This window comes from Myodes glareolus, chromosome 18 (assembly GCF_982192425.1).
Source record: "Myodes glareolus chromosome 18, mMyoGla1.1, whole genome shotgun sequence".
NCBI classification, from domain to species: domain Eukaryota; kingdom Metazoa; phylum Chordata; class Mammalia; order Rodentia; family Cricetidae; genus Myodes; species Myodes glareolus.
This window is the reverse complement of record NC_142043.1, coordinates 67,930,316-67,951,776: the sequence shown is the minus strand read 5'-3', so window position 1 is coordinate 67,951,776 and position 21,461 is coordinate 67,930,316. Positions and strand designations below refer to the sequence as shown.

The 21,461-nt window shown below is 54.7% G+C and overlaps 1 protein-coding gene across 1 annotated transcript; it reads right to left on the bottom strand.

The window, feature by feature from the left end:
• Positions 1-5,917: 5,917 nt before the first annotated feature.
• Positions 5,918-19,767, bottom strand: Lemd2 (LEM domain nuclear envelope protein 2). Its single transcript, XM_048451160.3, has 9 exons — positions 18,972-19,767; positions 17,018-17,058; positions 14,788-14,863; positions 12,840-12,916; positions 11,971-12,050; positions 10,482-10,627; positions 9,636-9,737; positions 9,462-9,564; positions 5,918-7,134 (listed from the first exon to the last, which is right to left on the bottom strand). The coding sequence occupies exons 1-9, from the start codon at positions 19,732-19,734 to the stop codon at positions 6,984-6,986; spliced, it is 1,539 nt and encodes a 512-aa protein (XP_048307117.2). The 5' UTR covers positions 19,735-19,767; the 3' UTR covers positions 5,918-6,983.
• Between the last annotated feature and the right edge of the window lie 1,694 nt (positions 19,768-21,461).

Sequence of the window (21,461 nt, the reverse complement as noted above, 5' to 3'; positions counted from 1 at the left end):
AGCTGCCTCCGAGTACAATAAAGCAGGTATTCTTGGCATTCTTGTATCAAGGATGACCCGTGTCCCTGTGTCTCTGTCTGTCTCTCTGTGTGTGTCTTTAAGTCTCCAGCCCAGTTCCCGGCTTACGAATTGCCCTGTAGCATGGGCACTACACCTCAGTTTACCCAGGACCGCCTGAGACTGCCTCCCTCTGCTGTCCTCGGAGCTGTGGTCCCTGGAGAGACCCCTCTCTGTCTCTGGATCAGTGCCTACCTCAGCACACTGGCTTCTGTGAGCCAACATGGGCGCCTGCCTGCAGCTTTGTCTGAGTGAGCTCCACATGTCACCTGTGTCTCATGTGCCCACCATTCCCCCTGGAAACTTGGTGGCTGTGAGGGATCCCCAACCTGCAGGTGTGTGCAAAGTTAGTGACCCCTGACCGAGGCCTGTCCCATTTCCAGGCCAGCTCTCCCGCCTGACACTCTGATGTGGTCACTGGAGAAACATCACTAAGGGAGGTGGGTGGTGGTATTGCAAGGGAGGAACTATACACTACCTCTGTAGCTTCCTGTGCTGTGAGTGACCATCCTTGAAGCCAAACAACTGCTGTGTAGGGGAGTTCAACTGACCCCCTTCCAAAAAGGATTATTCCAGCAAGGCTAACTGACATTTACACCCCTCCTGGAACAGTGGAGGAGCAGAGAGACCCTAACCTGAGTATCAAGTCCGTTCCCTACCTCGTGCTGTATACAGCAGCGCCTCTTAACTGCACATGGCCTCAAGGGGGAGCTAGAGTGCACAAGCCTAGGAGGAAGGGGGCGGGGCCTTCATCTATGCAGCTTTGGGGAATGAAGGCTTCCAGGTACAGCCTGTTGGGGGAGGGACCCCCTCACCTGTGCTCTATAGGGTAAGGGACCCCCTCACCGGTGCTCTATAGGGTAAGGGACCCCTCACCGGTGCTCTGTGCTCTATAGGGTAGGGGACCCCTCACCTGTGCTCTATAGGGTAGGGGACCCCTCACCTGTGCTCTGTAGGGTAAGGGACCCCTCACCGGTGCTTTATAGGGTAAGGGACCCCTCACCGGTGCTCTATAGGGTAAGGGACCCCTCGCCGGTGCTCTATAGGGTAAGGGACCCCCTCACCTGTGCTCTATAGGGTAAGGGACCCCTCGCCGGTGCTCTATAGGGTAAGGGACCCCCTCACCTGTGCTCTATAGGGTAAGGGACCCCCTCACCTGTGCTCTATAGGGTAAGGAACCCCTCACTGATGCTCTCTATAGGGCAGCCAGATAAACTATTGGTTCTTGTATTAGTCAGGTTCCCTGGAGTAACAACTTATAGGATAAATCTCTCTATAGAAATGTGGTTTATTAGAATGATTGCAGGCTGTGGTCAGCTGATCCAACGATAGCTGCCTATGAATGGAAGACAAGAATCCATTGCTCAGTCCATGAGGCTGAGTGTCCCAGCTGGTCTTCAGCAGATGCCAGAATCCCAAAGAAGTCGGCTCTAATGCCAGTGCAGGAACGGACTTGCTACCAAGGCGAGAGCAGCCAGGGAAAGGGTCTAGTTCACGTCCTTGTATAGGCTTCCAGCAGAAGGTGTGGGCCAGATCAGAGGAGTGTCTTCCCACCTCAAAGATCCAGAGTAGAAGAGGAGCTTCTGCCAGGTGGCAGTGGTGGCACCTTTAACCCAGCAGGACTCAGGAGGCAGAGGCAGGTGGATCTCTGTGTATTCAAAGCCAGCCTGGTCTACTGGGGGTAGTTCTAGGACAGCCAGGGCTACACAGAGAAACCCTGTCTCCAACCTCACCCCCAAAGAAATGGATCGTCCTCCTTCAAATTAAGCAAAAATCTCTCAGGTGTACCCATTTGGGGGTTTTAGTTCATTCCAGATGTAGTCAGATTGACAACCAAAAATAGCCATCGCAAGTCTGCCCCTTGTCAACGTGACACACAATCATGGCTCCCAGTGTGAACTCTGGTGGAAATAACTGTGCCTTGGTTTATCACTGGAACTTTGGAGAAGGAGCTCCAGCTCACTGCTCTCATCTCCCGCTGGGAAGGTGTTTCGGCATCACCTTACAAGGTCTCATACAGCCCAGGTCAACCTCAAAGTCGCTAATCAAGGATGACCTTGAACTTCTTCTGATCCTCCTCTCTTGCCCTCCTAAAGGCAGTAACTACCAGTGTGCAGCATCATGCCTGGTTTAGGCATGACCTTTACCAACTGAGCTTCATCCAGGCCCCACCCCCACTCCCGCCCCCGCCCCTCGGCAGTCTTCAATTACTTCAAATTGAAAAGTAGTAACAATGGTGATAGGCCACTGAGAGGCTTAAAGACGAACCCAGTCATCTCCAGGTGGCTCCATTCCTAGGCCCAGCCTTCCAGGTTGGCTCATCTGTTCACACAGAAGTGGCCTGGCACACACACCTGTGTGTCAGCTGGGACAGCTGGAATGGGGATTGGTAGCTCTGCCCTCAGCTCTCTTCTAGAAGGTAAATGTTCTTTCTGTAGGGGTCAGGCTCCTGAGGGAACATACTAAAGAGACAAGGGCTCTTCAGGCCTTAGGTGGGGACCAACCAGTGTCCTTCTGGACATATTACACTGATCAAAGTCATGAGTTCAGGGCCCAGGTTCAAGGCAGAGAAGGGAGTCCGTCTCAGAAATGTAGGAGTGACCAAGGGTGAGGTCTGCAGTGGTCACCATGCTGAGTGTCATAGGCTTCCAAGATTGCCATGTGAGCTGGCTTGGCCTCCTCCATTTGGGATGAGGAAATGGGACTGGCAAAGGGTTGAGGGTCAGCCCCACAAAGGAGCTCCGGAGATCAGGACCACTGCCAAGGCTACTGGCTCCGAGGCGGGGGACTCCCTTGATGGGCTGGCTCCAATGCCAGTTCTGTTTGCATACACTAGTATTTGCAATCAAAAAGTCCAGCGGCCCTTCCAGTGTGCTTAAATTAGTCCCCACGAAAACCAAATCATTTCATTTGCAGAGAAGGACTTAATTGCCAGGGGAACGAGGCAAAGGGAATTCTGTTGCCTGTTTTCATCGAAGAAAATTACTGTACTTTCCCCTGTCTCCTTATGAGGCAGAAGCAGCTTGCAAGCCATCACCAGCAATGCATCTCCTGACCTTGTTTCTCAGTCTGTCTGTCATTCCGCTCCTCAGTTCCTCTTTCCTTACTGGAGACTGGTCTTGCTCATCTGCCCAGCCTGGGGCAACCTGGCCTGGGGCACTCAGTGGACATCGCTCTCCTGATTTATGGAGTGGCCACCCATGCTTGGGTTCCTACACACACTCTCAGTTCAATGCCCTACCCACATTCCCCTTGAAAAGCCGTGCACAAGTCTGCTCCTGGCCTTGCAGCCAGGAGATGGTCATGCCATCCTCAGGAGCTGGCTGGGAGGGAGGGCGGCCCCTCTGCAAAGCAGTGAGTAGTGCTAGGATCTCGTTAGGTAAAAGGAAGGGACTGAATCCCTCAGGTTAAAAGGAAAAATAAAAAACAAAATCAAGTCAATCTGAACAGAAGCTGGAAGGATTTAGACCTGAGAGGCCCAGTGCCCAGGTCTTCTGGGATGGAGATGTCTGTTTGTTTAGTGAATATTTATGGAGTGTCTCTTGCACCAGGTGCTAAGGTCTTGGGCACACTTCAGGGAAAGGATCAAAGATGCGCATGGCCATGAGAAGCGGAGACTGGTGCAGTGCTGGCAGATACACGAGGTAAAACTTGTAATAAGCCCCAGGGGTTGGAGAGATGGCTCAGTGGGTAAGTACACAGACTCCTTCAGAGGACCTAAGCTTGGCTCCCGGCACCCAGGTTGTGACCACCTGTACCCATAGTCACAAGCACATGCCCACACAACACACAAAATTAAAAATAATTTTTAAAATATGTAGCAAGTCAGATATTAGGGTAGAGGAAAATCCTGGAAGACGAGAGGCATAGGGGTACAGATGCAACAGATAGTGAAGGTGACCGGGAGCAAGCCTGAAGGAGGGGGTGAATCCCACCGGGGTCTGGGGGACGGAGAGCAGGTGAGCAGTGGGTGCAAAGACGCAGGAGTTGGTCGCTGGGGTCCAGGCAATGCGTCTGGGAGAGACATATCACCTCCCTTTGCAGAGGCTGGCCAAGGTCCCCAGCCACAGCAGGACATGGTGTTCTGTGGCTGCTGGCCCCATGCTTTCCCCATCAGACCACAGATGGCAACAGCCTCTGGGGAAACGTGGTACAGCGAAACCACACCCACTCAGTCTTCTGCCTCTACTGTCCCTCCTGCATCCTAGGGACCCGCTCCTGGGGACATGGTTGAAGAAGCTGCCTGGTGTCCCAAGGAGAACTTTTTGGGACAATTGGGTGACATCTCCCCTCCTGTCCCTTCTGTTTAGGAGAGGCTGACAGGATAATGGATTTGAGCCTCCATGTGAACCTCAGCGTGGGGAATTTTGAGCTCAAAGTCAATAGTGTATTAACTAAAGGGAACAGCTGCTACCCAAGTCTTAGGATGAATCAGTGACAAATGGCTGTGTTTAGCTTCCTCATGAGTAGAGAGCAGCCTCTGGAAAGCAGCTCAGAGCTCCCGGGTGGATGGCCCTGCTGCGGTTTGTGGGGTAGTGTCCCTCATCCTGAGGCTCCTTTAGTGATGCACACATCCCCAGGAGGGCTGTTCATCTCTAAGGACAGCGGGGTCAGCAGCCTGGGATGCTGAGGACAGAGTTATTGAAACCCCCAGGGCTAGGAATGCAGTGAAGCTGATAGAATGCTGGTCTGACACCCACAAATCTCTTCTGTCAATCCCAGCACTACAGTAAACCAGTGTGGTAGGGTGCACCTGCAACCCCAGCCCTATGGTAACCCAGCGTGGTGTGCACCTGTAATCCCAGCCCTACGGTAACCCAGCGTGGTGTGCACCTGTAATCCCAGCCTTATGGTAACCCAGCGTGGTGTGCACCTGTAATCCCAGCCCTATGGTAACCCAGCATGGTGGGGTGCACCTGTAATCCCAGCCCTACGGTAACCCAGCATGGTGGGGTGCACCTGTAATCCCAGCCCTATGGTAACCCAGCATGGTGGTGTGCACCTGTAATCCCAGCCCTACGGTAACCCAGCGTGGTGGGGTGCTCCTGTAATCCCAGCCCTATGGTAACCCAGCGTGGTGTGCACCTGTAATCCCAGCACTACTGTAACCCAGAGTGGTAGTGTGCAACTGTAATCCCAGCACTGCTGTAACCCAGCATGGTGGCGTGCACCTGTAATCCCAGCACTTGGGATGAAGAGGAGGAAGATGAGACGTTCAAGGTCAACCTGGGCTACCAGAAACCCGGTCTCAAGCAAAACAAAACAAAAAACCCTGCTACGTCACAGCTTTATCGCTGGGACACCCTCAGCCCCCACCTCTGTCTCGGGAGACTGCTGTGCTCTGAGAGGTAGGCTGCTGTGAGTGCCGCCGGCTCTGTGGCCTTTTGTTTCCTTTTATGTTGCTGTGACTTCTGCACTCCCAGCAGCTTCCAAGCCATAGAGCAATGCGTTAGCTCAGACAAAAGATGCCAGAGACAGAAGACGGCCAGGCAGACGGGCTGTACCCACAGACCATAGCTAGGCCACCCTGTATTTGAACCACTAGCTTTGGGGACCTGGGGGAGATGAATACCTGTAGCATAGCCATAGTCTCCTAGAAGCACCCTGCTGCCAACTCTGTGCCCACCAGCCCATTACTAATGTCCAGGCCTGGATATACCTCCTTCTGGAGCATGCCGGCTCTGTTGGCTTTTCCCTCTGGGGCTGTTCAGCACTCCCGGGAACCTTGCAGGATGGGGGCTCATGCCGCTTCATGCGACGTTATCTGAAGCCCATTGCCAAGGCAGCACGGCCTGGTCAGCCCTCTCATTACTCAGCATTGCTTTGGGGAGAAAGGGGAAGCATTATGAACAAAACCACATCCATTTTCAATAAATATTTTATTCTTCCAATAGTTCCACCCCAATACAAAAGCTTCTTCTAGCTGGAGCCTGAACAGGAAAACAGGCCTTGCCACAGGCCCCTGCTCAGACCCCAGTTGTGCTGATCACCCAGACACAAGCAAATGAGATATTGCCAAATGGAGATGGTGCTTTATTAAGAAACAGAGAACGGTGACAGGTCTGAGAGCGGGCGTTTGTGCCTTTGGAGGCAGGCATGCCTCACACCCACCCGCCACCCTCCTGGGATGTGGGTGAGGCTAGCTGGATGAGTTGCTGGAGTCTACCTCTCAGCTAATGAGGCCCCCCATTGGGTGTTTCGGAGCAGGCCCTCTACTGCACAGCAGGCTAATGGTCCACGCTGCTCCATGTAGCCTGAAGGGGGCAGTGTGCAGCCACAATGCCGCACCCTACCTGTGCTGTTCCAGTTCAACAGCCAGGAGAGGAGTTGTCACAGTAAAATAAGGTGGTGAGCCTGCAGGAGGCTGAGGCTCCGCCCTGGTTCAGGGCTGACTTCTCTTCTGAAGAAGCGCTGAGGCCCAGGCAGCTGGGGCTGGACCCTCCACCCTTTCCCGATCCTGGCCACCTCTATTCTGTCCCTACAGCTGGTTCACCGGCTAGTATCTTCCCCTTTCGGACAAAGAGGCCCATGCAGCAGCAGGACAGGACTCCTCCCTCACCCTCAAGCTCCCTGGAAACACTGCAAAGACACGCAGGCCAAGTGCCCCCGCTCCTCTGCTGCCCCAGCCCACCACCCGACCCACCTCCCAAGCGCGGGGTTGCTGTCTAGCTTTCTGGGAACCTCCCGGGTTCCAACCACTGCCCTGCCCTTCCATCCAGGGAGAGCCAGCCCTTCTCCCCTTTCTGTCAGGAAGACTGGCATAGAGGAGCCTCACCCCGCTCTCCCTGCTACCCTAAGGAAGCCCACACGTCCCAGAACTGAGACCAGGAGAGCAATCAAGGCAGGAGTGAATGAGCACCAAAGGTCTGTCTGTGCCCTTGCCCTAGCTGGGTGGCCAGGCCAGGCTGGCTGGAGCAGGCCCTGTCCTATCGCTCTGAGTCAGAGAAGGAGGAAGGTTTAGTCCATCTCCACACCAGCATGTCCTCCCCCGCCACACGGTGGGACTCGGTCTGGATTCGCGATTCGTTGGAAGCCAGGAATTCCACAGCACGGTCCCACACACGCTTCATGCGCCGCCTGCAACAGGAGGGTAGAGCTCAGCAGGCACCAGGCTGGCACCACCTACCTGTCCCACAGAAGGGTGTTTGTTTCTAGGCTCTGCTGCACTTATCCAGCAATGGACGTGCCAGGCACCAACTCAGCTGTAGAGCAGAATGGTACACTAACAACTCCATAAACTTTAGCTCAGGGGCCTGAAGGAGCTGGCAGTGGTGGGCACCCAGGTCCACGTGGGGGCTGTGCCTCGCTCACCAGCCAACCTGCACTGTGGAGGCTGCACCCAAGTCCAGCATGCTGGCTATCAGAGCCGTCCAGTCCTGGCACTGCAGGGGAAGGCTGAGTGATGCCTCTGAGTAAGGAGACACCTCTCTTCGGGAGTTAGAACCAGGGGCCACTTCCTGCTCTGTGGATTCCCCTTACCAACAAAGAGGTTCCAGGATGGGGTGTATATGAGTGTCATATCTTCCCTTTACGGCCCCAGTGGTACCAAGGCCACTGTCCGCACTGTGTGGGGAAAGAGCCGCCGCAGGTCTGAGTGTGGGGGCAGGGCCTCCAGCGAGAGGACAATGGAGGGAGTCAGACCGCCTCTGCCTTTGGCAGGTCAATGCTACACACTCAAAAGAAAAAGCTTGAAGGATGAAGACGCCAACCTTCACGCCAGGTCCCTAAGGATGCAGTGCCTCATCCACAGGAAGGGACTGACCAGCTCCCAGCCAGCTCCTCACATCTCCACCAGTCCTCTAGATGTGCCCTTATCCTGGCAGACAGGTTGCCCGGGAGATGTGTCGTACTGCGGTGGTGAGACTCCTGGTAGCACTCAGACCCCTATGGTCAGCTGTGCGCTGAGCAAGCCTGTGATGTCTGGGTGACCTGCAGGGAGTGCCAGGTCAGCTCTCGCCAGTCTTATCACAGTGATTCTCCAGTGCTGCTTAGTCTGGAACCAGCGTGGCAGACTTCAGGGCCACCTCCTCCACACCTGTTCCCTTTCCAAGGACCCGGAACTGCCCAGTGTCACATGGTTTCCTATGCTTCCTTCTCTAATGCGCCACCAGGGTGTAGACTTTGGGTCTTCCACAGTGCACAGCAAGTGACCAATACGTGGGGGTGGACAGCTACAGGGGAGCCTTCTGCAAGGCTGCGGAATCCCATTGTACGAGAATGAGGCTTAGACAGGCTGGCTGCACAACTCCCGGCAGGGCCTGGGATTAGGCAGGAGTCTAGCTCCCCTGTGCCAGAGAGCCGTGTCACCTGAAGACCCATAGCTGACCATAGGAGCAGCAGTGGCCCCCTGTGGACAGGGACTCCCTGCCAGATGCATGCATGTTGCTGGAGAGCAGCCAGGACTTCTGCTCACCAGAAAATCATGCTGCCATTAAACCCAGTAGCAGCACCAGTTTAAAATGGCTCATAAGTAGGGCAGAGTGACCGCTGGTCACACCACACTGAGGAAGCGACCGCACGATGACTATCAGTTCAAGGCCTGCCTGGGCTTAAGTGAGATTTTGTTTCAATAAAAAACAAAACAAAACTCCCAGACCTGCCAATGCTCTTCTCTTCCAACCCCCTGGCTGCACAGAAGGGCGACACACAGGTGACAAGACCTGGTGGGAGCACACAGAATGCTACCACAGCCATCTCGAGTAAGTCCTTTCACTTCCCAAAGCCTGGGCTTCCCCTCCCTTCCGTGCAACCCTCTCTTATCACCAGGAGAGAGAGTGTGTGTGCGGAGGCCACACGAGCACAGGGGACATAGGGCAGGTGACAGTCAGCTAGAGAACAACCTAGTCTACTCTGACAGGCTGCAGTCTATGCTGACACTGGGGGGGAGGGGGCTGCAGGTGTACAATTTCGTGGTCATGGTCACAGAGCCCGAAAAGCTCCCTCTGTCCCCTGGCCAGTGACCAACTGAGAGACAAACTGACGCTGGCCCAGGGAACCACAAAAGGGGTGTGCCCAAAGGCTGATGGGAAGTTTGCTTTTGCTTGGAAGACAGTGCCTGAAGTCCACTGCTCCTGTCAGCTGGGACAAGGCAGACACTGCTGTGGCTGCTGGTGGCCACCACCTTGCAAACATGAGGTATGCAGACAGCATCCAGGAGGGACTCACAGGAACAGGAGACCCTGCAGCTGGAACCACCGAGGGGACTAGGACTCAGCCTCGGCATGTTGGCTAGAGCCCAACTGGCACAGTCTGCAGAGGAGCGGCTGATGCCCTTCGTCCTCCTGCTTAGCTCCTCTGCCACTCCGAGTCAAACAGGCACAGGGGCAGGCAGTAATTCCCAGGAGGCTAGTCACATGGAACCCTGCCATGGGTCTCAGTGGGCCTCCCCCAGCAGCAGGACTCACCGACTCTGTGGGGGGATGAGGGTGTCTCGCACGTGGAGGATGCCCACATATGGGTAGCGCTCCATGTCCTGCTCCCAGTCCACATAGTGGTCCTGGACCACATCTACGGGAGAGAGGGAAGTGGTCAGCAGCAGCCTGGCAGGCGCGGGCACCCTTCTGCCAGGGGACACGCACCTATAATCTTCTTCACCATCTCGTACATGGCCTGCTCCTCCTCCTCTAGCTTCCGCCATCGGTATTTCAGGAGGATTAGGAGGCCCCACAGGAAGGCCAGGCCTGGAACACAATGGAACACCATCACCTCCTGAGCAAAGACAGGCTACAAAGTGACGATCTTTCTCCAGCGGCTGTCACCTGAGGGTCCCAGGTACCCAGATCTCAGCCCATCCCGAACTCACATTATCTTCTCCCTCACGGGCTAGAGCCTTTGCTGCATACAAACATACATGCAACATACATGCCAGGCCTGTATTCTGAGAGGCTGCAGCTGGTGACAAGCCCGGACCTGGCCCAGGGGTGGCACTGCACAAGACAGTCTATGATCTCCGTGCCCCAGCTGTTCCTTTTAGAGACCCCAGATATCGCTGGAAGGAGACAAGCCAGGCTCCCCTTTCTCCTGCAGTCTGTATCCGCTCTGCTTTCACCTCTGTAGATGTTTGCCATGTTCTGCAGTACAGTCAGGCCAAGGTCCCACGCCACCTCCTGCATGGAGCTGGTCTGAGCACTGGGAACCTGCCTGGGCCACTGGAAGCAGCAGAGGCCGACTCCCACAGGGCCCACTCCTCTCAGGAGGCTGCTGGTTCCCTTCCCTATGCAAGGACATTTCTAGCTATGCTACAGATCTAGCCATGAGGCTGTTCCATTCAGCTCCTGCTTTATTAGCTAGCTCCCGGGAGCATGAGGGGAATGACCCTTCGGTGTCTGACTCGTTCTTCATGCCCAGGCAGCCACTGAGCTGGGCTACTGGCAAGAGGCACGATGGGAAGGGACAGGAGAGCATGGCAGGCAGCGAGGACTTACACCAGAAGAAGATGAGCACGTGGGTGACAGCGGTGAGCAGGGCACGGCTCAGGCGGCAGCCGACACCCATTCGGGGCCGGGCAGACTCCAGGCAGACCACTTTGTCCACAGTCGTCACCAGCTCAGACGGGTCTTCCCCTTTCAGCCTGAAACAAGTCATGGCAGTAAACATGCTGGCTTGACCTCACTTTAGCCTGCAGGCGAGGCCACCATGGAGGGCTGGGGCCTCCCTTGCTCAGAGTAGCCTGCTGGGCCTGGCTGTGCTCCTTCCTGCAAGCCCCACACTGGCTACTTAGGAAGTAGCAGCTTTAAAGATGGCAGCAAGCTTGAATCCCAGCCACTGACGAGGCGTCCCCCTCTGCCGAGTCTTTGGCAGCCTCTCTCAGCATGCAGAAGATTAAGCTGTAAATTGGACCCCACCTTCCAGCACAGAGAAACGGAAATGTTTTACTGAATCCCTGGCTTTGCAGGAGCGTGGAAAGAACTGAAAGACAGAACCTGGGCAGCTGCGCCTTTTCTCTGTGAGGAGCAGGCGCGAAAGCTGTTAAGTGTAAAGATGAGGGCACCCGTGAGGCCCATGGCAACTGGGATCCACCAGACCCTGCCACCTGCTTCGAGCCCAATGGTTGGTGAGACATGTGAGGATCTGCAGGGACACCGATGCCCACCCCATGCTCTCTCTGGAATGACTGCTACGTGATGCCCCATCTTCAACATGGCTGTCTGAGCTTGCTCAGCCACCCTCCAGCTGCCTTCCCCAGCAGGAAAAGGCAAGTGTCATCATTCTTCTGTGTTGGCGGCTCCAGTGCGTGCTGTGGAGGGGAAAATCCGTATTCTCTTCTGCCTTTCTCAACACAGGAAAATCGCTCAGCCGCTCAGGGCAGCTGCTTTTAAGCCATTGGATCTTAATCGTGCCACGCATCCAGTTACCGAGCTTTAGGCCGAGCCGCCAAGGGGCTGTGTGGATGCAGTGTGATGGAATTAGTAATTTGGGTGGATTAGAGAAAAAGAGAACAAAACCCTAGAGTGTGTGTTAATATCGGGAGCTGGAACCAGAAAAGAGATTCTGACAAAGAGCTATGGAGGAGACCGTGTGGTCCCGCGCCTTTGCAGGGCAGGCATCTCCAGAGCTGCTTGGCACAGGCTGGGGGCTCCTTCTCCACCACTACCTTTGCTAATAGTGCTGGCTAGCAATGGAAACTCAGGGAAACTGCCTGGTCAGAAGAGAAGTCAGCACTTCCCAAGGCATCTCCATACTGAGTGAGAGCAAGGCACAGACAATCTCCTTCCTCGGTGAGCTGGTAGGCGGCAGCTACTAGAGGAAGGACTGGCAGACGAATTAGCAGGCTCAGAACCCAACATCTGGACTGAGCGGTGCTGTTCCCTAGTCTGGAGCACTGGGCCTGCACTCTGCTGTCTCGCTCCAGGCCTTGCGTACGTGAAGAAGTCTGCACAAGGGGAGGACAGTGGCAGCTCAGCCTACACTCACCAGATGCCCACGTCCTTGTTGCTGCTCAGTATCCAGGTCAGCGCGGCCTCAAACTTTGCAGAGGGGCTGCTGGTCACATTCTGTGGGGTGGAAGATGGGGGTTAGTTCTGCCTCAGATGCGGCTGCCAGGACATGATTCTGAGGCTGGATTGCAAAGCCGTCTCCTGTGCCCCCCACATGCTCATGCACAGAAAACAGGCAGGGAAGGAAGCTGGGGTGAAGAAGGCCAAGAGGATGATGCACAGCACAGCGGGCAAACAACGCAGGTCTGAGGCAGCAAGGAAGGCATTAAGCAAAGGCTGAAGCAGCAGCCAGTGAGCAGGCACAGCCGGCACCAGAGGAGTGGGGGGGGGGGGACAAAATAGCACCAGGGTTGGAGGCCGGTCCCAGCTATGCAACCTCGAAACTCCCTGGCCCTCTACAGACTTCGGTTTCCTTACCCATGAGGTGAAATTAAACTACACTGCCCTTCAGACCCTACTAACCCTGAAGCTATATAATTCTACCACACAGAGGCACAAAGAAGGGCAAATGGAAGCTGAGCAGCCAAAAGGAGTCACAGAGGACAGGGCAGGTGTGCCTCCCAAGGGGCAGGCCTGAGGACCCTTTGAGGTCCTATGAAGAAGGGGCTGCCTGCCATGGCCATTCAGCTGGTGAAGAGGCCTCAAGTTGGACCACACCACTGGACCACACCACCTGCTCACACTCAGAAAGACTAGCCCTGGGGCACAGTCCCCTCCATGGTGACCCAATGATCCACTAATTCTAAAAGAAAGAAAACCAAGAGCAGCAAAGCAAATACAAAACAACAAGGGAAGGAAAAAATAGGAAGCTGCAGCCTTGCAGGGAGCAGCAGTCAGCCTACTCACAGCTATGTATTCCTGAGCCTCCAGAACAGGAATGCATTTGCTTTTTAGCTTCTCTGGATTGCCGCACTCAAAATTACCTAGGAGGGGGGAAAAGACACATTCAAACAGAGAAGAGGTGGAAAAAAAAAAACCCTCTGAAAGGGCCTAAAAATACAGTGAGAATCAAGCCATCAGCTCTAATCAGGAGCATGTGGCCCAGCGGCACCCAGCTTCTGTGGGGCATCTTCACTCTGCAGCAAGATCAAAAGCCACTTAGCTTGGATCGATTCCAGATCATTAAAGCCTGACCTGCAAAGCAGGGCAGCGATTTGCATTAAATGACTGCAAAGCCGCCCAATGCCAAAGTCTGTTTGCGGCTGATCCCTAGAAGGATCAGACAGAGAGTGGCGGAATGGCACTATAAATACACAGCCTGGGAAAAAAGACAGGCAGGAGGCCGGCCACCAGACACTCTGATCCGGACACACGCTGGAACCTGGAAGCCAAGCCCATTGTTAGAGAGATCCTGGGAAGTGATGTCCAGAAGGGACCCAGGGAAGATGAGAGTCTGTGGGGCGTCAGCTGACATGCCAAGGGCAGCTCCGAGCACCCGAGAGGCTGGCCCCACCTTGTCCTGCCAGCCTTCAAGGCCTGGGCTAAAGACACCTCTTGAGATGCCCCCAGCGGACCTAAGCCTGCTGCTGCTGCTGTTGCTGCTGCGGCTATAGGCCCTCCTCTACAGGGCTTCCTGCCAGGCTCTGCAGGGACAGCATAGGATGAGGCACAGACAAGGTGTTTGACACTTATGCACAGCCTCGCCTGGAGGCACAGCCTGGCCAAGGGGTGTATGTGCATGTGCACGTGTACAGGGAGAAAGGAGCAGTTTTTGGCTTGTCTCTAACACGGTCAAATCTTCCTACTTCAACACTGCTCTTGGCTCTGCGTTTTCTAAGGCCGAGGCAGCTGGTCTGATCCTCCTGCCACACCTGGACTAGCCTTGCCCTGGCTGGGCACCTCAAGCCCTGATTGGTTTCTTCGATCCTCTTTCCATCTCAGAGCTTGGCCAATGAAGCTTAAAGATGATTTCTGCTTTAATGACACAGCATCATCCAGTCGCTGGGCCTCTGCCTTCTCGGAAGCCGGCTCTCACAGCACGTCATGCCCTAGCCTGCTGGACACCTAACTTCCTAACATCATTCCCTATCTTCTGCCCATTGCTGCCTGTCATTTTCGGTGTCCTTGCCTGCCCCTCCCTGCACGCTCACACCCGGGTCGACCTGTGCTGGCAGAGTATTTTCCTGACAGCTCTGGCTATGTCACTGCTCCCTGCAGTGTGGTCCATTGTCCTATAAGACCACAAGCATCCATTTCATATCCTACCAGGGCCAGGACAACACCCAGGCCATGGCTCATCTCTAGCAGGAGAGGGAAAGGTGTACTTCCTATTTCCTATCAATATCAGTGAACTTCAGTCCTGGATGGCATAAGGGAGGTGGGATGCAAGACGGGAGCTCAGAACTAGTGTAGAGTGGAGCAGCCCTACCGCAGACTGCCACAGACCACTTGGGCCCTTCCTACAAACAAGGAGACCAGAACCAGTGCCTCAGGTCCAGGGGTCTTCCAAGGCCTTCAACCAACACAAGGCCCCTTAGCAAGCGTGTGGCAAAATCTTGTACCTGCTGAGAGGGCCATGTGTTGGTGGACCTAAAGCCTTGAAGGAGAAGGGAGATCCAGGTCTATGCTGCACACCCACAATGCTGGGAACAATGAGTTGAGTGGTGGGTAGGAAACCGAGGCTTGGCAGTGGTAGGCTGTCTTGGCCAGACTGACCGGGGGCACTGCAGGGCTGGGGGGCACTGCAGGGCTGGGGGGCACTGCAGGGCTGGGGGGCACTGCAGGGCTGGGGGGCACTGCAGGGCTGGGGGGCACTGCAGGGCTGGGGGGCACTGCAGGGCTGGGGACTACTCACCTGCTTGGATGGCCAGGAAGTTGTACAGCTCGTGTAACAGCTCCAGCAAGGCCGCCTTCTGCTTGGCCTGGCAGAACTGAAAGGCAGAACAGTCAAGGGTCTGCCAGGGTCTGCCTGGGTCTTCAGTCACGCTGCCATGTCCATCTGGACAAGGGCAGTGTGATGTAGAGCAGGCTGGCCGTGAACTGGTCATGTAGTTAGGCTGATCTCTGTGCTCCTCCTGCTCCACTGTCTTGTGCTAAGCCTGTCGTATGCAGCGCTGGAGACTGGGCTCAGGGCTTCAAGCGCACTGGGGTCACTTCACCAACTGTGCACACTCAGCCCCACCTCCTAGTTCTAGACGGGAGAAATACATCTGTAGAGGGCTGGCGGGGACAGTCGGTTCTGCGGCATAAAGACAGTAGCAAAGGGATGGCTACCCATGGCTCTAGCCTGACTTCCTGAGAAGGAAGAGCAAGGAATGGTACCACAGCTTGCAGAGACTAGAGGGGACAGTGCAGAACGTCAGTGACCGTGGGAAGCATGGGGCCTTGCCTGAGTGGGGACTGCAGTGGGGACTCCATGTGAGCTCACATACAAACTGCTTGTGGACTACAGTGGGGACTCCATGTGAGCTCACGTACAAACCACTTGTCTGACTGCAGTGGGGACTCCATGTGAGCTCACATACAAACTGCTTGTGGACTACAGTGGGAACTCCATGTGAACTCACGTACAAACCACTTGCACAGGCTGACATGACCCAAAGAAAACAGGCAGATGGTACCAGACAGAAGACGGCCTGATTAAGACAACACACCCACTCCCAGCCTGTCCCTACATTCTCCACAGCAGAGGCAGAAAGAGAAAGTGTCAGAACCCTCTGCTGCCGACAAGACTACGATACTTATCTGATACTTAAATACTTGTCTGGATTTTGAGTGAACCAGGCAACCCAAAAGAAATTCAGCAAGAACCTCACTGGGGCCAAAAAGTATGTCCCTGCCTGCCTGCTCCTGGGCCCACCTGCCATGAAGGCCAAGGGTGCCCAAAGCAAGCAGAAAATGAATCTTGTGCGGCTATGACTGTCCTATCCCAGATGCGGGATTGGTTACAAATCCTCAATGTCTAGAGCCCAAAGCCGAGAGCACCAGTCAGCGGAAGGGAGCAGCTTGGCACAGTCCAGCAGGGACCTGCAGGGCGTCTGTCTTGTGCCCCTCACTTGAGGTCTTCCACCTCTGTGGACCCTGAAGGACGAGGACTGAGAGGGTCCTGGTGGAAAGCTCTAGCTTTCCTGTTCCTGCGTTTGTTCTCTCTCTGGCTGCTGCTTCTCGAGTGCACTGTGTAATCACCAGGCCAGCTTTATGATGGAGAGCAGATTAAACTTATTACGAGCCTGGTTTCACAGAACAACTGGGAAGCAAAAATGCTTGGTGGATGACAGCAATAAAGGAAGGTCATAAACCACCCGCAAACGGGACATGTCAGAAGCAAAGGAAATAAAACCAGGGTATCTGCAGCAGGCCGCCCTTCATTAACAGAAGAGCCAATGCGGGCGCCCTACCTTTGCTAGCCCCTGGCTGCAGAGGCCTGGCACCCACACTTAATAATTAGAGCACTAAGTCATGCCCTCTAGCAACACGCACCTCCTCCTGGTGGATTTATGACCTGAAAATTTACCGCCTCCTCTCTTCCTCAGACCATCACAGAACTGGCTTCCTGGCTGTGCGTGAATGCTGTCACATGATTCATAGGCCGGGGCCACTCTCCTTCCCTAAACATTATTTGTGGGGAATGTGAGGGCTTCATAAAACAAATCGAAACATGGGCTAAGAGGGCTAATTCCCCTCAACTGGCCCCTTGATGTGTCAAATCTGCAATCAAAACACTGCCAGGAAGACAGATGCACACCAGAGGAAAGGCAACCCTGTGATCTCGTGTTAGCCACCAGCAGCCCTGCATTCCACACCAGTGGGCTGGAGAGCCAACCCCCAGCACCCTGAACCGACTCAGACAGAAGATTAGAGGCCTCGGATACTCCCACTGGTAGGCGAGCATCTGTAAGAAGCCCAGGGCTGGATCTGAGGAGCTCAGTCCTCCATATTCAGTTTGACACAGACCTCACAGAACACGATGTGATTCCGGTACAATCTGGGAAGCTCTCCCTGAAAAGGATCCTATTATGACCTGGGGGTTCACCTCCCGGCAGAGGCTCGAGTCTTCGAAGAGTAAAAACGGCAGAGAAACTCACCTCATCTGTTTTCCTCTCGCAGTCCACTGGCAACAGTTTCACTGAGATCAAGAAAAGAAAGGCAGCGATTAGCAGTGGGACTCAGAAGACAACAGAGACTTCTCAAAATCCAAGGGAAGTGAAACTCGGCCAACACAAAGTGGAGCGGGGAAGACGCCATTCCAAACTGACATGTGTATAGACGGACAGGAAGACCCAAGGGGTCCCCGGTGCTGGACCAGGACACGGAGAGCTGGGACCTCATTCTGGCTGCAAATGAGCGCCAGGTTCTTGGGTGATTTAACCCCTTGGCACCTGTTTCTGTTATGTGTGAAATGGGGTCCTCCGAGCCTTCCTAAAAGGGAGTACACACAGCTGTAATCCCAGCACTCAGGAGGCTAAGGAGGGGGCTGTCACAAGTTTGAGGTCAGTTTGGCCTACAGAGAGGATGTTGTCTGCTCTTGTAGAGGACGTGGGTTCGATTCTCAGCACCCACATGGCTGCTCACAACCATCTCTAACTCCAGGTCCGAGAATCCAACGCCCTCTTCTGGCCTCCTTGGGCACTGCATGCATGTGGTGTAGATGCACAGTAGGCCAAACACCCATATGCATAAAATAAAAACACAATTTAATTCAGGCCTTCCCCATTTAATTCAGGGAGTTAGGCTCAAGACAGCATACAGACAAGTCTGATGCGCTGTAAATGACAGTATGCCAAGTAGGAATTAATACTATTATAGGAGGGAACTCTGGGAAATCCTGGCTATGAATTCCCAAAGCTTGTCTTGAATCATCCTAAGCAGCAAGGAGCAGCACAGCACTAGGTGAGGTCCGGAATGGCCACAGCACAGCACTAGGTGAGGTCCGGAATGGCCACAGCCCAGCACAGTGCGCTGGCATCAGGTCAGCTAATCTCTAGGCGGCTCCAGTGGTGGAGCAGTCACGTGGGCGTTAGCCCAAACGGCCATTAACCAAAACACCCAACACAGTGAATCAGCCATTCCTGCTATGCGTGGGAAGACGTGACCTTGACCCAAGGCTGACAACTGTATTAACCATCTTTGTGCTTTGCAAAGAATATTAGCAACCAGAGAACTCAAGTGTCCTTTTATACCTAAATTTGTTACAAAATGATCTGGGCTTGGCTTCTCAGCTAGGGGAAGTTAAGGCAAGATCATAGGTTCAAAGCCATCCTGAACCACAAAGTGAGTTCAAGACTAGCCTAGGTAACCTAGGAGGCCCCTGCTTCAAAATCATTTTCAGAAGTTGGCTAGCGAGTGTAGCTCAGTGGTAGCATGCTTGTCTAACGTGAGACCTGAAATACAATTCCCTAGAGCAGAGGAGGGAACTATCACGAAAACGTTTTTTCTTCTTCTGTTAGAATCAAGGGTAACGGGCAGCATCCCTTTGGAAACCCCAATCCTCGACTGTCTCCTGCACCCTTCCAGGGATGTGGAGTCATATAACTGAGTGTGGGCAGAGATGTCTGGTAAGCTGCCTGTCTCACAGGCCCTCTCCCAGCACAGCATTAAGCACCCCATTGGTAGGATCAGTTTTAGCTCTAAGACTCTCTCACACCTGTGCCACAGGCAGGGCTAGAATCCTTTGGACAGATGAAGGCTTTTTTTTTTTTTTTTTTTGGCGCTACAAAGTTCAGAGCACAACCAGGCACTCCCAGGCGCCGGGGAAATCTCTGGAGCCTTCAAAGGGGCTGTCAAGTGTGAATGAGCAGGAGGTGAAAAGGGAAGAAAACCGAGGGGCAAAGAGTGGGCCTGTCTGTCAAGAGTAGGCCTGTAGCTCTCTCTCCTCCAGAGGCTGTGGAAGAACTCAACCTGCCCCTAGCAGTGGCTGAAAGGGAGACACTAGCGGGGAGAGGAAGCAGAGGAGAAGATAAAGTGGAGCCCAAAGTGCTGCAGACGCTGGAAGGAGGAAAGTGAGAGGCCAGCCCTCCCCTGCGCAGGCCCGGGACGTACTGTTGTCCTCCGCCTCCTGCGGCGCCGAGGGCTTGCCCATCTTCACCCAGAGGATGCCGAGAAAGACGAGCAGCAGCCCCAGGCTGGCCCAGAGCAGCAGCCGAGACAGACAGCGCTCCAGCCGCCGGCCCGCATCGGGTCGGGTCCGCACGGCGCCCGCAGAGCCCGTTCGCGTGGCCTTCAGGCCGGGGCGGGCGTCGGTGCGGAGGAGCGCGGAGGGCGGCCGCGCAGAGGCCGAGGACGGGGCCCACCAGTGTCGGGCCGGGCCCAGGGCGGCCCTGTCGGGCGTCCGGGCATCCTCGTCCTCCTCGGAGCTGCCCCGGACCGAGGCGCGGCGCCGCAGCGGCCCGGGGCGGGCGGGGTAGGCGAGGCCGCGGCTTCCGGCCCAGGGAGAGGCGGAGGCCCCAAAGTCGCCGTAAGGCCCTGAGGTGTCGGGGGCCGCGCTCGAGGCCGGCGGGGAGAGCCCCGGCTCCGCCCGCAGAAAGGACGCGGCGGGCCGCGCGCGCAGCGGCGCTTCCTCGCGTAGCCGGGCCTCCTCCCGCGGCCGCTCGGGGCCCCGAGGCCGGGCCTCCTCCCGCAGCCGCTCGTCGTCGCGCAGCCGGGCCTCCTCCCGCAGCCGCTCGTCGTCGCGCAGCCGGGCCTCGCCCCGCAGGCGGCGCAGCTTGTTGCGGTAGACGTTTCGAGTGGTGTCGGTGATGGGGCCTGGCTGGAAGCCCAGGGCCTGCAGCTCCCGCCGCAGCTCCAGGTCCGACAGGCCGGCCATGGCCAGGACACCGCCCCCTCGCCCGCCCCCGGCGCGCACCGCACCCGGAACTGCTCCCGCCGGCAGCCGCGGCAGAGCGGGCGGGGCCGCGCGCCATGATGGGAAGGTCGGGTTCGGGCGCCATATTGGGAAGGGCGGAGCCTGGTGGGTAGGTCCGCCATGATGAGAAGGTCTAGTTCGGCCTCGAGCCGCCGTGTTGATGAGGTCCAAGAGTTGGTTTGGTTGTTTTTTTGTGGGGGATGTTTTCAACTCATCCCCCGCCCTCTAGTTTCCCTTTGTCTGTTATACCTAGCGGTGTTAATATTTGATCCTAATATAGTGTTAGCGTGTGGTATATATTCAATAAAATGCTGATTTATGTTATTGATGAGCTTCTCAATGGTGTAAGAAAGCCAACACCAATAGATCATGATCCCTTGTCAGTCTCGGTCGGGGTGGGAGTGGGGGTTGTGTGAGTGGGCGTGGTTTGGGTGGTGGAGTATATGCCAGGCATGCACTCTGAGCCCTTGTCTTGACTCCTTCAGGCCGCCTTCAGACATGGGCGTGGTCAACAATGAACGTCAAAACCTTGGGGGTTTGAGAGATGGCTCTGCAGTTAAGGGCACTTGCTACTCTTGCAGAGGAACTGGGTTTGGGTTCCAGTACCTAAATGGTGGCTCACAACCATTGGTAACTCCAGTTTCAGTGGATCTGATTCTGGCCTCCACAGATACTGCATGAATCTGGTACACAGACATGTGGGCAAAACACTCATGCATAAAATAAAAACAAATATATAAATAAGTATATAAAATATATGGTGTTTTAAAGTTCAGCTCTGGGACAGATTGGTCCTCAGCGGCCACAGAGGTAATATTACAGGATACTTGATCACACTGTGTGAAGATGTCCCTGTTTTATCCCACCTGCCTAAGGCACCTTCTAATTGGTTTAATAAAGAGCTGAAAGCCAATAGCTAGGTAGGAGAGGATAGGCAGGACTTCTGGGCAGAGATAGGAACTTTAGGAAGAAGATGAAAGGTAGGGCATTCTTCAGACAGACAGGAAGGAAGGTGGACTTAAAGTACTGAGAGAAGGTAGCAAGCCACAGTGGCAGAACTGTAGTATTGTGGGATGTTTGATCACACTTTGTGAAAGGCATCTTCTGACTGGCTCAACAACAACAACAACAAAAAACTAAAGAGCCAATAGCTAGTCAGAAATCTGGAGTGCTGGGGAAGACACGAGTGAGATACAGAGCAAGTTGATGTACAGAATGGAAGAGAGGTAAAAAGCCATGTGATAGAACTCAGACTAATAGAAACAGGTGAATTTAAGTGGTAAGAAATAGTTGGGAGCAAGCCTCAGCTAATGTCCAAGTCTCCATGTCATTATTTGGGGGCTGGCGGTCCAACAAGAAAGACTCACTACAACATAGGTTAATATAAATGTAAGTTTTTTTTTATTTTGTTTTGTTTTTTTGCTTTTTCGAGACAGGGTTACTCTGTTGCTTTGGAGCCTATCCTGGAACTAGCTCTTGTAAACCAGTTGGCCTCAAACTTCCCGAGTGCTGGGATTAAAGGCATGAGCCACCACTGCCTAGCCATAAATGTAAGTTTTAAGAGCTAGTTGGGAACAAGCCTAAGCTAAGGCTAAGCTTTCATACTTAATTAAAAGTCTCCATGTCATTATTTGGGAGCTGGCAGTCTAAAGAAAGACCTGTGTGTTGGACTGTGGGCCCCCAGACCC